At 45.4% G+C, this 17,251-nt stretch overlaps 1 protein-coding gene across 1 annotated transcript; it reads left to right on the top strand.

Moving 5' to 3' along the window:
* The first annotated feature begins 8,190 nt into the window (after positions 1-8,190).
* CDKN2AIP (CDKN2A interacting protein) lies at positions 8,191-11,594 on the top strand. Its single transcript, XM_027676651.1, has 3 exons — positions 8,191-8,414; positions 8,509-8,639; positions 9,352-11,594. Exons 1-3 carry the CDS (start codon positions 8,191-8,193, stop codon positions 10,959-10,961), a joined length of 1,965 nt encoding a protein of 654 aa, XP_027532452.1. The 3' UTR covers positions 10,962-11,594.
* The last annotated feature ends 5,657 nt before the right edge of the window (positions 11,595-17,251 follow it).

Raw genomic sequence — 17,251 nt, 5'->3', positions numbered from 1 at the left:
TCTCCATAACTCAAGCCAATAAAATATTAGTTGTAATTCTGCTTCTCCTCTGAGGCACAAATAGCTTGACTGAAGGAGCAGGGATATCTAGATTTATAGGTGCTTACATTATCAATAATACAAGTATTTTTAAAACATATTCACACACATCTATATTGCATTACATATGTGTATGTGCAGACATGCATATGTGCTGTATACAAATAAAATGTAGATATGTTATAGCCTCACAATAGATTCTTTTTTTCATATAAAACCTCCTTTCCCTTTTAGTACTTTCCTGAATCCTCTCAAATTACTGTGAACTCATGCCAATTTTTGCATTAACATTCCTAAGGCCATTTTCTTGCTTTTTCTAACTCCAGGATAGAGCTGTCTGCTAAAGGCCTAAGGCTTCCTACCTAAAAACTCTTTACAGGTGGCATGCAAGATGGATTTCTGCAAACAAATGGATTTCTACCTCTTTTGTTCCTTTATAGCGTACAGAAAAGACAAGAAAATACCTTTTACTATATTAAAAAGTCAGAATATTTTCTTGGTCTTACTTACCTTAGCAGATGTCTACTGCAATGGAAAAAACCAAACCCATTGAAATGCTAATGTCTCTGTGCTTCTGAGTTTTAACTTTCCTTTCTCTAAGTCTGTTCAAATCCCAGTGGTTTCTCTGTCAATGCTCCACTTCCCATCACAGCTTGTCCCTTTTCTCAGAGTCAAGACTTGATTCTGTTTGATTTTATCTGCTCTACCAACGTGCTCTCATTCTTCTGGTTTCCTCACTGGCTATCCTCTCTCATGTCTCTTAGTCCTAGGCTCCTGGCATACAGTCCCCTACCGATTCCTCATCTATATTAACTTGTTCCCTTGCCTTGAATTCATTCTCCTTCATTTCTCCTTGAGAATTTAATTTTCTTCCTCACCTAATCCCAGTATCCTATTGCTCTATTGCTATCCCTATTGCTCTAATGTTAAGGTTTTCCACGCCCAGTAGTTTCAGTCTTGCCATATCGCCTGTCTCCACACTTAATGTTTCCTTCCCTTCAGTCTGGTCCTTGTTCCCTCTCCATTCCAAAAAGACACACTCAAGCACCCATGAAGAAGAGAAGACAGCAACTTATTGAGAGCACAGGGCATGGTTACCACAGCCTCACTCTCAGCCCACAGACCCATCCCAGTCCATAGTGGCAAACAGTGGTCTCTTTTGGGCCCACAACTAGGGAACACTTGACTGCAATACTTGCAAGGATGGTAGGGACACATGCTAATTCAGGAATGTAGAAAATTAATTTCTTCAAGGCTCATACATAAATTATGATATGTGTAGTCAGAAGACAATACATCCCCCTCCTGGTTCAGTTTTTCCTGACAAAGTCCAAGTTTGCTCTAAAGCATAAAGGCATTTAAGAACCTCAAATATAAGATTTCCACAATAATCTACTCTAGACGAAGCCCTTTTTTCTTAGATCATGCTTGGCAGCAGTAAAGTACAATTCCATCCTCAGTATGGAAAATTTCATGCCAAGCCATGGACGTTTAGCGAGCGATATGTTACCTAAAGCATAATTTAGCAAGCAAAATCTACAAGTGATATGCTACCTTTAGCTGTAGTTAGAGTTTAACAAACTCATTTAAAGGACAACAACCCTATTCTAGGCATTGTTATATATATTTAAAGTATAATATATTACTAAATGCAAAATAGTATTTAAACTAGTAATAAGAACACATATGTGTAAAGGAAAATTATTAGAAATTTACCTCTTCATTTTTACCTTTTGTTTTATACTCTGTAATTACTTGATGCATTTTCCTCAGCTGAGCAATCTCAGAAGAGTGGATGATTTTGTAATCTAGATCTGCTTATGGTAGCATAGCAACAATTGTGTAATTGCGGTGAAACGAAAACACAGATTTACTCTAACCTCACTTCCATTGACAAGCCTATATAGTAATTAATGCTCTTTTCACAAGTTATGTCTTTTATTCCGAGAGTTAGTTTGCTGAACAGTAATAACTGGCTACCTTGGCATGTGCAGACATGTCTCCCTGGAGTGCTGTCCCTTGCCTGGCTAGGAGACCTTCAGTGATCTGCTCCAGCAGAACGCATAACATTATCTTGGGTAACAGCAAAATGTCTCTTCCCCATCCTTCTTCCAGATGCATTTCTAATGAACTCAAGCCAGAGCTCTCCAGTGTTTACTTATAACTCATAGCAGGGACCAACCTACAGATGGTGCTCAGGGGATTATTGTGACAGGCCAGTAAGATCCCACTGTTATTGGCTTTCTATGGCAATAACTTGCAACAGCTCTCTTTGCATTGTCCTGATGTTAAGGGCACATTTCTCATATGAAGCTGAATAAAGAATGTCATTATATATTAACCTGAACTGCACAGAATATAATTTAACTCAATGGCAGCTACTGCCCTCTGTGTTTCAGTGGGACTTGACTTTGAAGAAATAATAATTCACTGGTTTATAAAGGCAGAAATAAACTTATTATACAGGAAGTGCAGGTGCAATACTGTGATTGTAGACACTGGTATGATTCACCTTGAGATTTTAGTTATATCTTGCCAAAAGCAGGTATTATCAAGATCCAAATGACTCTAACAACACTACTATTGGTGTGACATTTAGAAGTTCCTTCCCTTTTGTTTCCCTAGTGGGAACAAAACCATCTCTTTTCTTCCAGTGTTGAAAATTAAATGCTCAGCAATAGCACGATCAGCAAGGTGTTTAACTTCAAAATAGCCTTTCCTGGTGAGAATGAAAACACTATTTGTTTCATTTTTTTTTAAATTAATAGCAGTGTTTTTCTCTCTTTTCTAATACACACACTTGTTTAATCAACCTAAGACATACTACGTCTCTAGTGCTCAGAGAGCTCTGCAGGTATACACCTATGTTTGATTGTGCATGACATCCTATACTCCAGGGCTAGGATTTATCCCATTTCCAGTATGATTCAAGCATACAACATTAAAGTAGAAAGACTATGACTGGAAAAACAGGTAGAGGGGAAGACAAAAGGTTCTATTTTTGTTTTAGTCATCTTTGTACCAACAACACCAATACATTAATGCAGCAGGAGCATCAGAGAAAATTTAAAAAGAGAAAATTAAAACATAAGGTACCAGATCATAGAAGTTGTTCACTACAACAAAAACTGTTGTGAGCTGTTCCAGATGTGTTCAGGACCATCCTCTGACTTTTCTCTAGCTGTCACCTATGTTTGTGTTCACATATATGGTCAGTGGGCAAAGAGGTGGAACAGCTCTGAGTTCATTTGTCCTCTAAAACTGGGCAAGAAAAAGTTGGTTTTATCAGTCCTTGAGCCACTCTAGGACCAGATAATGTACTAAGCTCTGTAGCTGTGCTGAGTCTCCAACGCTTTTGTAGGAGCCTGGGACTCACAGGTGAGACCGTATAATCTGATGCACATGAGGTGATCAGGAGCAGACACAAAGCTCTGAGGTGTGGAGTCTTACCTCTGATGTTTGGCTGTCATTAACCCAGCAAAACCAGAATATGACTTCTGGGGATCCCTCTGAGTGTACAAATGCCCCTATCACCCTCCTAACCCACCCCCCCCAGCTCATGGAGAGGTACATGAGCAGCTCAACATAGATTGGTCTTTAGTCACTTCACTTGGTAACTCAGATGCTTGTGGAGGAGGACAGGGCATTCTCACCTGTGCTTTTTGCTCTGCTACTTCTGCAAGAGTACAGACAATCCTGCTGCAGCTGAATTGTCTGTTGAATTCCTGCTCTGGTATTAAGAGCATATAACGTAGAGCAGGCCTTGTTGAATTCCTGCTGTCTCTGAGGGTCAGATCTCAAGCCTGGACCAAGTCCCAACCAGCTTCATTAAAAATAAACTGGTTCACTGAAGGGTGTGAACAAACAGGCTGGCAGCACAGACAATCTTGTCTGAAGCGCAAACTCAAACCTGTGTTTGCAGGGATTCCATTCACCCTTCCATTCTAGGGCCTGTATGGACTATGAAGTCAAGAACTGTGGTATCACAGACTCAGGGGTCTAGGAGACAGGCCTATCTCACCTAATGAAAACCCTAATGTGACAAATCATATCCTTCATATATTTGAGCCTATATTACCAGATAACCACACTGATACAACTAATGCCTGGAAACAAATATGGGAACCACAGTGCTGTTTCTAAACCTTCTGAAATTGTTTCTTAACAAACCCGTTGCTCTAAGACACCCACACTAGAGAGGGTACAAACTTTCTGCTCTTTTCTTCCTCTACATGCACACAGAAAACAATAGAGAGCCTGTCAGCTCCATCCCACTCATTACTGTTTGCTTGCTCTCTGCCACTAAATTATTCTTGCCAATGTACAACATAACACTGTGTGGGCTAATCAGGAAAGTGAAGGAAAAGTGCTTCCACTCTAACAATGGGTAAAGAGCAAAAGTGCATTGGACTATATTTTTCTGACTTAGTTTCCTTAATCACTTAGTTTTTGCTTCACAGAGGTATTCTAATTTAAGCCACTACACAACAATTTCCACAAAATAAGGCATTTAAGTCACTTAAGGAGTGTGCTGGTTTAAAAGTTAACCAGCAAGGCAAAATGAACTCAATTCAAAAGAGAGATTTATAAGTCAGAATAACAATTTATTAAAATAATGCAATAAGTACAAGTATACAGACAGACAATTGGTTTTAACCCACAAAACCCAAATGTACAAACCCAGCACCCTGGGGTATGAACAAAAGTGGTGTACCTTGGCCCACCCCCCGAGTCCAAAGCAAAGGGAGAGGGGATAAAACCTGCTGGTGGGAGAGCTGCTGCAGTCTGGTCAGAAGTGGTGATTGCAGTCCAGTTGAGGGTGGTGGTCTCAGCCTGGTTGGGAGCAGCGGTGGTCTGCTGTCTTCCTCTGGGTCCCACGAGAGAGAGAGCCCCAAGGCTCTGAAACTCCCAGTTATATACTCTCCAGTTCAGGCGGGAGTGCTCAGTCCCTCCCTCAGAGTAGGGAATTCCATAAAAGGGCATGTGGATGCTCAGTCCCTCTTATCAGAGCGGGGAATTCCATATAAGGGTACAGGAACATCTTCCCACCTTGCAGGCCTCTACTGACAGCAGTTTTTGGGAAATGGCATGGAGGCTATAGAATACACAGTTTTGGGTTACACCCATCCAGGGATGAATTGGTCCCAGCCGTTCTAACCAGGACAAGGAGAAACACTTCTTCCTTAAATGCAATCTGTCTTGTAGCTCATTTCATGATGACAAGTAGGTATTAAAAACTAAAAACTTAAGCAAACCCAGACTTTTAATTCAGAGGGAAAAATCAATACAGCTCTCCAGGGACGGCCCTTTAGAAATCAAAATTCATTCCTCTGTTGCACTGATTCAGCATGCACCATCTTGGCAGACCAAAGCTTGTGATATTTTCACAGTGTGCCTATTACTTTTTTACACAGAGTTCTCCAAATGGTTTTGAATTAAATTCTGGGGTAATCTTTTGCAAATTCAATGCAGCCTATAGAGCTGCAAGAGCAATTAGAAAAACCTTTTGTAGACAGCAGTCCTCACTTAATGCTTCCTCCAAAAGGCTACAACAACCCATGTCCTTGGTACTACTTTCCTGTCTGACGACGATGCTGCAAAATGTGGAATATGTCAAGATTATTTTAAATCAGGATGGTCTTTGATGCAAGCTTAATCAGCAAGTAAGGAGACTTAATCAGTGGAACAGGCAGCAGCTAGCATCCCTTCGTCAAGGACAACTAGGAACTAACAAGCTTAAAGGATATAGTAAATCAATATGTCAATGTATATCTATGTATACATTGTTAACTTGGCAAAATACTCAAGGTTCATATATCCTGTAGGTGAACTACTGCAGAATCACAGAATATGCTGAGTTAGAAAGGACCCACAAGGATCATCGAGTCCAACTCTTAGCCCTGCACAGGACCACCCCCAAGAGTCACACCATGAGCCTGAGAGTATCGTCCAAATGCTTCTTGAGCTCTGTCAGGCTTGGTGCTGTGGCCACTTCCCTGGGGAACCTGTTCCAGTGCCCAACCACCCTCTGGGTGAAGAACCTTTTTCTAATACCCAACCTAAACTAAACCTCCACTATCACAACTTCAGGCCATTCCTAAGGTCCTGTCACTGGTCACCACAGACCAGAGATCAATGCCTGCCCCTCCTCTTCTCCTCACAAGGAAGTTGTAGACTGCAATGAGGCCTCCCCTCAGTCTTCTCCAGGCTGAACAGACCAAGTGACCTCACCTCATACAGTTTCCCCTCAAGGCCCTTCACCATCTTTGTTGCTCTCCTTTGGATGCTCTCTAATAGCTTAATATCTTTCTTATATTGTAGTGCCCAAAACTGCACACAATATTCAAGGTGAGGCTGCCCCAGTGCAGAGCAGAGTGGGACAATCCCCTCCCTCAACCAGCTGGCAATGCTTTGCCAACCTGGACATGGTTGGCCCTCCTGGCTGCCAGGGCACTGCTGACTCATATTCAACTTGCCTGTGACCAGGACTCCCAGGTCCCTTTCCATGGCGCTGCTTTCCAGCATCTCATTCCTCAGTCTGTACGTACATCCAGGGTTGCCCCATCTCAGGTGCAGAATCCGGCACTTCCCGTGTTGAACTTCATATGGTTGGTGATTGCCCAGTCCTCTAATTTATCGAGGTCTCTCTGCAGGGCCTCCCTGCCTTCGAGGGAGTCAACAGCTCCTCCCAGTTTTGTGTCATCTGCAAACTTGCTTAGTATCCCTTCCAGTCGTGCATCCAAGTCATTTATGAAGATGTTGAAGAACACAGAATCTAAGATGAACTCCTGCAGAACCCCACTATATCATAACACTAAAAATCATGCCTACAGGTCAAAAAGATTCCTGTCCAGGTAAAGACCCTTCCCCTGAGCATGCATAGAAGCTAGCTGGGGTTACATAACTTGTATGGAAATTACTAATTAATCATAATAGAGGGGCTGTGCTTGGAAAGTTACTAACTCTGAACTTCTGTGTATAAATAATGGCACAAAAAGTATGGAGAGGTGTGCTTGATTTGTGGAATACCACCAAGCACCCAGGCTTGTGCAGCTCTGAAATAAATATCAACTCTGTCTCTCCAGTGTAGAATTTTTGGCTTATTGCACACCAGGTAACAAATCCAATTTTGTGGACAACACCGAGGAGGAAAGGAGAAAAGGACCTTAGGGTTCCTTTTCCTTTCACCAGCAGAAAAGGACTTGGGGGTGCTGGTCAACAGCTGGTCAAACATGAGCCAGCAGTGTGCCCAGGGGGCCAAGAAGGCCAATGCATCCAATGGCACGTATCAGAAATAGTGTGGCCAGCAGGACTGCAGCAGTAATCAGCCCTCTATACTCAGCGCTGGTGAGGCCACACCTCGAGTATTGTGTCCGGTTTTGGGCCCCTCAATTCAGGAAGGACATTGAGGTGTTGGAGCGTCTCCAGATAAGGGCAATGAAGTTTGTGATGGGTCTAGACAGTAAGTCTTATGAGAAGGATTCCCTCTTGCTGAGGGAGCTGGGGTTGTTCAGCCTGGAAGTGGCTCGGGGGAGACCTTATCGCTGAAAGGAGGTTGTAGCCAGGTGGGAATCGGCCTCTTCTCCCAGATAACCAAAGACAGGATGAGAGAGGAAATAGCCTCAAGCTGCACCAGCGGAAGGTCAGGCTGGACATTGGGAGGAGTTTCTTCAAAGAAAGGGCGATAAGACATTGGAATGGGCTGCCCGGGGGTGGTGGAGTCACTGTCCCTGAAGGTGCTTAAAAACTGGACGAGGCACTTAAAGCCATGGTTTAGGTGACAAGGTGCTGTTCGGTCATAGGTTAGACTTGATGATCTCAGAGGTCTTTTCTAACCTAATTGTAATTCTGAGGTGAAAACACCAGTTAATCTTCATGAACTCCGACCTCAGCAAGCCTAGAAAAATCAAGCCGTAAAGCAGAAATTTTATTCACTCTTTCCCCAGGCACAATACAGGGCACGCAACAGTGCCCACACGCCCCCCTTTCCCCCGGCACCCGCGGAGCCACCGGGACCCAGGCGGCTCTGCCCCACCCCAAAGCCTGAGGCGCTCAGCCCGCGGTGCCCACCCCGCCCGCCGGCTCCGGCGGATATGAGCTCAGGCCGCGCCCTCCGGAAGGAGCGGGGCGGGTGTTTCCGCGGCGGCGGCGATGGCGGGGAAGGTGGCGGCGGCTGAGCCCCTGGGGCGGACGGCGGAGGAGGCGGCCTGGGCGGAGACGCTGCGCGGGGCCTGCGAGCCCGAGCACCACTGGCGGTACCGCCGGGAGTTCCTGCTGCGCAACGTGGGGGAGCCGCCGGCGGCGGGCAGCGCTCAGCTGCAGCGCCTGGTGTCCCTCTCCATGGTGTGGGCCAACCACGTCTTCCTGGGATGCCGGTGAGTTCTGCGGGACCCGCCGGGGCGGCGGGGGCGGCGCGGCGCGGCCACCTGACGACACCCCTTCCCTCTTTTCCCCTTGTCGCCCCTCCAGGTACCCGCCGCAGGTCATGGAGAAGGCGCTGGAAATGGCTGAAGGCATCCAAGTGACCGGCGCGCCTGTCCGCACCACGAGAGACGAACTGGTTGCCAAGGTGAAGAAAAGAGGCATATCAAGTAGCAATGGTTAGCAGATCATAGCTGTGACAATACATAGGAGTCTAGAAAATGCTTGTTTCTAAATGTTCTCAGTTTGCCTCGGGCTTAGAAAGTAGTCAAAATAATTTACCTTAAACACTCCTGGTTTTTGTTTTCTCTCTCTGTGCTATTATTTTCCTAATATAGTATCCTTAAAATGGATGTAGTGCACACATACTTCGTTGGTAATGTAGAGCTGTCGTTTTGAACTTCTACAACTGGTGCACTTTTAAGCTGATTACTTGTGTGTTGCAATGGACTGCTGTACTCCAGCTTAAATGCGTTCTTGTTGCTTTGCCTTTGCTGCTAGTCAGACACTGTTGCTGTGTAAGAAACTGAGTTTCTTAAAGAAACTTTTATGATATTAGTAGACAATAGACAATTAGGTCAGATAGTCCATTTAATGTATGTTAGTTACTTTTGGTTTGGACTTCAAGAATAGAAATACATAGTTGCCTGTGGGTCCCAAACCAACATCTGAAATCTTGCACCTGAGTATTTTCAGGTTTTTATCAAGAAAGTACTAAAATATTCCGAAATAGTATGTTAATACTTGAAATTAAAGTTCAAGGTGTATTCCTAATGTATACCTTTTAAATTCACAGAAATTATTGCCAGAATGTTTTAGATGATTTCTCTCTACATGGATATTTCACAGTTCAGAAATCAAAGAGGATAACATATTTTACTTGTTTTGCAGAAGGGCTAGAGCAGCCCTCCAAGAGACAAGCTGTTGAGAAAAGCAAAGACTCTAAGGATGCTGGAAAGGATGTGAAAACAATCAAGGCAGAAGCCCTGAAGGAAACAGAGAGCACATTGCCAAAAAAGCAAGAAAAAGGTACTAGCAAAGATCCAGAAACTTCCCAGTCAACTTGCAGCTCAGATCAAGAAATGGTCGTAGCATCAGACATAGAAACAGAAGGGAAACCTGCTAATGCTGAAAATACTGCTGAGCAAAAGTCATCCTCATCTGAAAAAGAGCCAGGAAAGAAGCCTGTCTCAAGCCCATCTGAAGAAAGCAAGTGCGAAAATGTGCCATCGCCTGAAAAGAAAACTACAGTAAGTGTAGCGCCGCTGGCTGCCAAAAGCACCCTGCAGCCAGAGGCAGTGGCGGCAGCAGTGCCACCAGCTGCCAAGAGCACCCCACAGGCAGCAGTCGTGGCAGTGGCAGTGCCATCAACCTCCAAGAGCACCCCACAGGCAGCAGCAGTACCACTGATTGCCAAGGGCACCCCACAGACTGCAGCAGTGGCAGCAGCAGTGCCACCAACCACCAAGAGCACCCCACAGGTAGCAGTGGTGGCAGCAACAGTGTCACCAGCTTCCAAGAGCACCCCACAGGCAGCGGTGGTGGCAGCAGCCATGCCACTGACCACTAAGAGCACCCCACAGGTGGCAGCTGTGCCACCAACCACCAAGAGCACCCCCCAGACAAATGCTGCACTGCTGTCTTCCAAAAACCAAGCGAGTACCCCAGCAGCAGTGTCCAAGAGTGCTGCTCAAGTGGGCAGTTCACTGCTTCTGGCACCCAAGAGCAGCACTCCGGTGGGCACCTCGCTGCTCCTGTCCCCCAAGGGCCCCGCTAAGGTGGGCTCCTCGATTCTGGCCTCCAAGAGCAGTGCTGAGGTGGCCGCCTCGTTGCTGGCCGCTCGGAGTGGCGCGCAGCCAGGATCCTCACTGCTCGCTTCCAAGAGCAGCGCTCAGGTGGCTGCCTCGCTGCTGGCTGCCCGGAGTGGAGCTCAGCAAGGTCCCTCCTCCCGGGGTGGAGCTCAGGCAGGTGCTTCCCTGCTGGCTTCCAAGAGTGGCTCACAGGCAGGTGAAAGCCCTGCTAAGGCTTTGTGCAAACCATTAACCAGTGAAGATGCAAAGGAAAGACAGCCTTTTTTTAACAGACTCTACAAAGCTGTAGCCTGGAAACTGGTTGCTGTTGGAGGCTTCAGTCCTAATGTAAATCATGCAGAACTTCTAAACTCATCTATTCAGTCCGTAAAAGCTACATTAGATGTTGCTTTTGTTCCCCTGAAGGAACTTGCAGACCTGCCTCAAAATAAAAGCTCTCTAGAAAATATAGTTTGTGAACTGAGGTGCAAGTCTGTCTACTTGGGTACTGGCTGTGGTAAAAGTATGGAAAATGCCAAAGCAGTGGCTTCAAGAGAAGCTTTGAAATTATTCCTCAAGAAGAAAGTTATTGTGAAGATATGTAAAAGAAAATACAAAGGCAGTGAAATTGAAGATTTGGTGCTTCTGGATGAAGAGTCAAAGCCTTCAAATTTGCCTCCAGCTTTAAGAAATCCTCGTGAGATCTTGTAGGGGAGAATCACTGTTTCTACTGTGTATAGTATTTCAATACAAGGACTGAAGGTTAATTTTGTACTTTGAAAATGTAGGCTTCCAGATATTTTGTATTTCTTTCTCAGTTTTGCAAGACAATGATAGTTCTTTCACTCAGTAGCAATTGTATAAAACTTGTTAGAGATGACAAGTGTGCATTTAAAGGTATTGCCTTAATATACAGCACACTAGTGTGCTGTTGTATTTGCAAAATAGTCTACCTAACTATTCTATTTTTAATTAAAGTATTAAGGTACAATTTGCTGTAAAACCTGACATTTTTGTAATTCTTACAATTTGATGGCAGTGTGCTCAATTGTCTACCATGTCTTTTCTAGCCACATAGAAGTGTGTACGTAGGGACCATAATACTTGAATGATTGAAGGTTATTTAAAAATTTCAATCAAAAAGTTGGATTGTCTGTTTCAGGCTTGTTCCTCATAATGTTCACTGTTGATCATATTAGGAGAGAAAGTAGTTGGTTGACTATTTTTATGGGATGTTTTCATAACACTTGCAATATAAGTGACACCCTGATCCCATTTAACATTATACTAGCAGGTTAGAGCCACAGCGTCACACTGGTGACTTAGTAATTAGTCAAGTCACAGATTTAATTTATATTGTGAAGTATCATTTACAGTTCTGGGGTTTTTTTTTTCAAATAAACATGGATTTCTACACTAAGTATATTTTGACTGCTACTCACACAATAAAACCTCTGGGATAAGCTTTTATAGTACTTTGGTTTTGGCTACTAAATATTCCAGCCATTTCAATAACTTTGCAACACCTTCAGAAAAGCTTTACTTCGGCTTCAAGGCTTTAGATGTGTAGCTGAAATACTGTAAAACTGATAGAGTGGACCTATAGAATATCAATTTCTACTTTTGTAACACTGAGATAAGCAAAATGAAGATGCTGCTGTCTGCTGGAGACAGTGAGTGTATTGTAAAGCATTCATGCTAATTGAGCCCTTCCTTTGCTACATTTTTATACCCTGTACAGAATGATTTGAAGCAAGGAAAGTAGATTACCTTTTATTTTCAATGTTACTGAAATACCTGCACAAACTGCATGTTTTGGTATATTGGATAATGACGTGTAATTGTAAAAACATAATGTCTTCAGTGCTATTTTGAATTAATCTTGTCCGATTACAGTAGTTAGCATCATTTAGTGGCGACCTTATGCTTCACTGACAGATTCATTGATCAAGTACTACAGGAGTGAATAGGAAGTTCTGGGATCCCAGCAGTACATACGTCCACTTCAAGTTCTTTTGTGATTTTTGGGACTAAACTGCAGCTGTGTTGTTACGCTCTACCCTACATGATTTTAAACAGCAGTGGCTGTCCATGGCACCAGAAGCCTGCAAGGCACTCATGCTTCCCAATGGCTGGTTGAGAACTTCCTCCACCTGACCCTTGTGCTTCTGTGTCCTCGGTCACCTTTTGCCCTGGTTAGGTTTCTCAGGAGTTCCCCCTTGGTATTCCTGGAGCGCAACCTAATGTTCAGAATGGAATGCTCTAAATTGTATCTTAGCACGACAGCTGGTACACGCTTAAAGCTCAGGGCAAGCTTCGTGCTGTGCTTAGGAGCTGTGGTATTCATGATGGGAAGTGTGAGATCTATTTTCAAGTCCCCACCCTGTTCAGGTAGAGATACAGAATGATGGGGTTTGCAGGGCAGGAGTTGCATTCCGTGCCCTCTGGAGTACAGCTTTTGCTGCTGTTGGTTTGGGCATCTCCAGATCTCTGGTTCAGAATTGCAGTGCATGTTGCAGTGTGAAAACCCGTGTTTCTTGTCTGGAAAGCAAAGTTCACAGTATTCACTGACCTCGAGGGGCTCTTAGGGCAACTGTGTTAAAAGGCTGAGGTGCTACGTGCCATTTTTTTAAAGACCTGACTTAGGCTTACTTTTTAAAAAATTTTGAATGTTATTCCTCTTTGATATTTGGTTGTGAATCATTAAAGAATGAGTCTGTAGCTACTCTTAGTAGAAACTGAAGGTTGAAGTGTGTTACTTTTATTTCACGTTTTGCATGGAAAGCAACTCAAAACGCACATTCTAACATACAACTGAATAAGCATTATTCGAGTATTTGAATGAGAATTTATTAAGATGTCATTAAGCCCAAAGGAAGAAAGAAAGAATTTCAAAGAACTGGCTGTGGCAAGCAGTGTTTGTGCAGTCCTGTCAGTTCTAAAACCTTTCGGTCTCCCCTCCAGGTACTGTCCTGGTCTCTAGGGATGGGGATGCTGGTCTTTAACTGTCAGACCCTACTGACAAGGACCGGCGAAAACAATTGCACTAACACTGTAAGTGTGCAGAGTTGCCTCGGGGGGACAAAGGAAACGAACCAACCGAAAGAAAAACTGAGCCTGTTTTGTCTGCAGAAGTACAGGAAATCGCAGCCATCAGAAGTGACTCCCGTTTCTTCTGGAGTGTGGTAGAACATCCAAGTACTACCGCTGGCTCCTTGTGGACAGCCGCCCCGCTGGTTGCTGTTCCCAGTCTCCAAGGCACGCACCGGTTCGGGGGCTGTCGCCCGAAGTTCCCAGTTCCCGCCCGGGGGGCACTGGAGTGGCGCGGGCCGATCCCAGCGGCGGCCGCAAGGCGGGGCCAGAGCGCGCGCCCGCCCGCCTCGGGGCGGGGCCTCGGTGCGTCATTTGCATAACGTGTTCCCGGCGCCGCTCTGTCCCTCCCTGTGGAAGTTTTCGCTGCCGCCCGGGGTCCTGGCGCCCCTCGGGGGCGGCCGAGCGGTCTGTCTGTTGTGCTTAGGCTGCGAAGAGTAGCGTGCAGACAACTAAAGCGTAACACATTCCTCGCCCTGCCCTCTAGGTTGAGCCAGCTGCCGACCTTTATAATGCGGTGTAAGGGGCATAGGGATGCCGGGATGTTCTGAAGACCTGCTCGCTAGGCCACGCACGGAGGACGCCGGTTCCTCACGGGCCCTGTGCCCGCCTAGGGGAAAGTCCCCGGACCGCCGGCAGAGAGTGCCGGGCGCTGCCGCGCCCCCGCCCGCCCCGCCCCACGACAACTCCGCCGAGACGCCCCCGGGCCGAGCGGGTGCGCGCGGGGCGGGCTCTCGTCACGGCCACAGACACGCAGGTAGTGCGCGGCACGCGCGCCAACAGAACGGGGCTCACTCTCAGGCCATCCCCTTTTGCTGCGTGGTACCTCTCCGGCCAGAATATACCACCTAAGGCGTCTTTCTGCTGTGTCAGAATATACCACCTAAGGAGTCTTTCTGCTGTGCCTTTTGCAACCGGACATGCCTGTCTCGTATTGGCCTTTTTAGCCACCAACGCGCTTGCAAGAAACGTGGGTAGAGCCCTTCCCAAATCTTCGTTCGCGAAGCCTAGCCATGATGACCTCTTCGGCGCAGCACAGCCCTGCGCAGGGAAAGCAAAGCTTGCGGGGGCACACAAGTCTGCTTCCTGGCAGCGGTGGGCAGGACACGCGGTCCCGCAGCCCCCAGCTAGCTCAAATCTGCTAGGCTTCAGGCACCTCCTGGAGCACAGAATCACAGAGTCAATGAGGCTGTAAAAGACCTCTGAGATCATCGAGCCCAACCTTTGACTGAACACCACCATTCAACCAGAGTATGGCACTAAGTGCCACGTCCAGTCTTTCCTTAAACACCTCCAGAGACAGTGACTCCGCCACCTCCCTGGGCTGCCCATTCCAATGCTTGACAACCCTTTCTGCATAGAAATTCCTCCTGATGTCCAACTTAAGCACACTCAGACGGGGAGGCAGTCGCTGGGTGGAGCGCTTACTCCTGCCTGAAAAGGCTTTCCTTCCTTCCCTGCTCCGGGATGTAGCAAGAGGTCAGATGGAACTGACAAACTGTGACAAACTACTTTGCCACAGGCACTTGCACTGCACAAAAGTTAAGCACCAAACACAGGAGAGCCCAGTGCGTATCCAAGCGACGGCACAAACACTGGCACAGCACCGACTACAAACCACGCTGCTCCAGCACAGCAGCCACTCACCCTGCACTGTGCAGTTCCCCTGCTCACCTAGACCTCCTCAGAGAAGGCCAATGCCTGCCACCAGTGTTACCTGCCTACTCTAAGCAGGTTCTCATGCTCACGCTCCCAGGTACTACACAAAATGCTGCTGCTGCCCTGCCGATAAGCTGAATTAATTTCATAGGCGGTTCTGTTCTTGCCTCTAATATGTCAAACAAATAGCACACCACCATGCTCAACCTCTGCTGCCCCACAGTGATGTCTGGGTATGAAACATGATAGAAGAGCACTGGCAGAGATCCCCAAAATGGCATCAAGTTTGGGCACCTCAAACCCCAAATAGATGATTTATTACCTTACCGAAATTACCTTTACTGCCTTATGTAAAAAGCTCCCAAGCAGCCCAGAGCCAATACTTCCTTCTGGTCCATGCTGTCTTGGTATTTATGGAGCTCCTGTGGTGAGCCCAGGTCTGCTAAACTAGCAGTGTCTTTCTTTTTGGTTGAGCCTCAGGCCTGTATGTAGGCACAGTACAATTTGCAAACCCCTCTGTTTTCCAACACCTGTTGTTCCTCTTCCACCAATATCCTCACAGTGACCTCTTTCCAGCTGTGTAAGACCCTGCGCGAGGCAGAGGAGACCAGTGTGCAGAGCGGGAAGTACTTCTGCAGAAATAGCGATGGCAGCTCTGACTGCCTCACACAACAGCCAGCAAAGGGTGCACAAGGGGCTGAGAAACCACCTGGCTTGACCTGTTACTTTGGTTACTGTCTTGGCCACTTGAACTATTTGAGTGTCTTTCTTTTCTCCCATTATTCTTCATGTGATCAGCTATATGTACATGGGAAAAGAGAGATTTCAAATTAAAATGCTATCAAAGAACCCGTGCCCAAAGAAACAACTAAACTAGGGCACAACTCTACGAAGTTTTGTTTTTTGGGTTGAGAAGCTGTAATGATATCCCAGTGTCCTAGTTTCATTTGTTAAAAAGATATATCTAAGGCTCTATGAAGCTAACATTTCATGAGTTGTCATCCGTCTGTAGTGCAGGTAGCACCTGCTGTATAGGCTGAAGACCACAGTGCAGACAAGCTGAAGCTTCTGCAGTGACTGATGTGTGCTTGTTTTTCTAAGGTGCACTATAGCACCTTAACGATTTGGGCTGGTTCTGTATGTGCGTGTGTGTGAAAAAAATGCTTTCACTTGGAGTTTATGGTAAATGTTGGTCATCAGATTTGTTAGCAGGAGAGAATACATCAAACATTAAACTTCTCTTCCCTACAGATGACAGTAAGCTGACATGATATGGTCTAGTGGCCCAGAGACTGAGGGGAAAAAGCATACATTGAAAGAGTTTTGATGCTGTCTCTCTCTTTCACTGCGCAGGTAAGTCCCCCATTTTTGTAAATTGCAAAGTGCAGAGAAAATAAACACAATATCTGCTTTGCAGAATAATTTTTAAGCTTTCCTTTCAGCTAAAATGTGCAGTTTTGCAATGTTTTTGCATAATGTATAATATGCCACACTCTGTGTCCACGTAACAACAATTAACTTGTATTTGTGTGCCTTCTAGATGGTTCTGCTAGTTGACACTGCCACAGCAAAGGTATTGCCATTAGCTAGTTTACGTGTCTTTAAGAAAATGCTGTCATTAAATCTGCTGTTAGGAAGTATCAGTTTTTAGTCTGTGATTAATTAACACACATTCACAGACGGGCATTTAGGAAAACAGGTTTTATGTTGATACCTGATAACAGTTTCAAATATGTTGCAGGTTAATTTTGAAAATGGTGCATGATAATTTCTGAGCACAACTGCCTGTTCCTAAGGCAATGGAAGATTGAGTTCCAGTGGCTACCAGCTAGGTATTTTACTCCTCTAGTAACATTTCTACAACTAAAAAAACATCATTCGGCTCTGACATCTGAGCCTACGGCCCTTTAAAGTTTGAATTGTCATTGCTAGTCAAGTAACATTAATTGTTAGGCCCAAGTGGGCTGCAAAAGGACTTCTTTTAAACATGAGTGTCAGAGATTAATCACATTGGGCAAAAGATACTTTGTCGCTAGTAAGAAAGCTGATCTAACCAATGTTTGCCTGATTTTCTAAATCCTCTGATGTTTTATGTTTTACATTTCAAATCCTGTGATGTTTAGCCTGGAGAAGAGACAACTGAGAGGGGATCTTATCCATGTCTACAAGTATCCAAAGGGAGGGTGTCAAGAGGATGGAGCCAAGTTCTTCTTGGTGGTGCCAAGCAATAGGATGAGAGGCAGTGGGCAGAA

Source organism: Neopelma chrysocephalum, unplaced genomic scaffold, assembly GCF_003984885.1.
Source record: "Neopelma chrysocephalum unplaced genomic scaffold, ASM398488v2 Primary Assembly neopelma1_42, whole genome shotgun sequence".
Classification (NCBI taxonomy): domain Eukaryota; kingdom Metazoa; phylum Chordata; class Aves; order Passeriformes; family Pipridae; genus Neopelma; species Neopelma chrysocephalum.
The sequence above is the reverse complement of the archived record's forward strand: the minus strand, read 5'-3'. Positions and strand labels throughout refer to the sequence as shown.

What these genes read in the sequence shown, in the direction of transcription:
- CDKN2AIP (XM_027676651.1), top strand. Translation starts at nt 8,191, where the DNA reads ATGGCGGGGAAGGTGGCGGCGGCTGAGCCCCTGGGGCGGACGGCGGAG. An exon ending in CACGTCTTCCTGGGATGCCG is followed by an intron (nt 8,415 to 8,508) that starts GTGAGTTCTGCG and finishes TCGCCCCTCCAG; the next exon opens with GTACCCGCCGCAGGTCATGG. An exon ending in AGGCATATCAAGTAGCAATG is followed by an intron (nt 8,640 to 9,351) that starts GTTAGCAGATCA and finishes CTTGTTTTGCAG; the next exon opens with AAGGGCTAGAGCAGCCCTCC.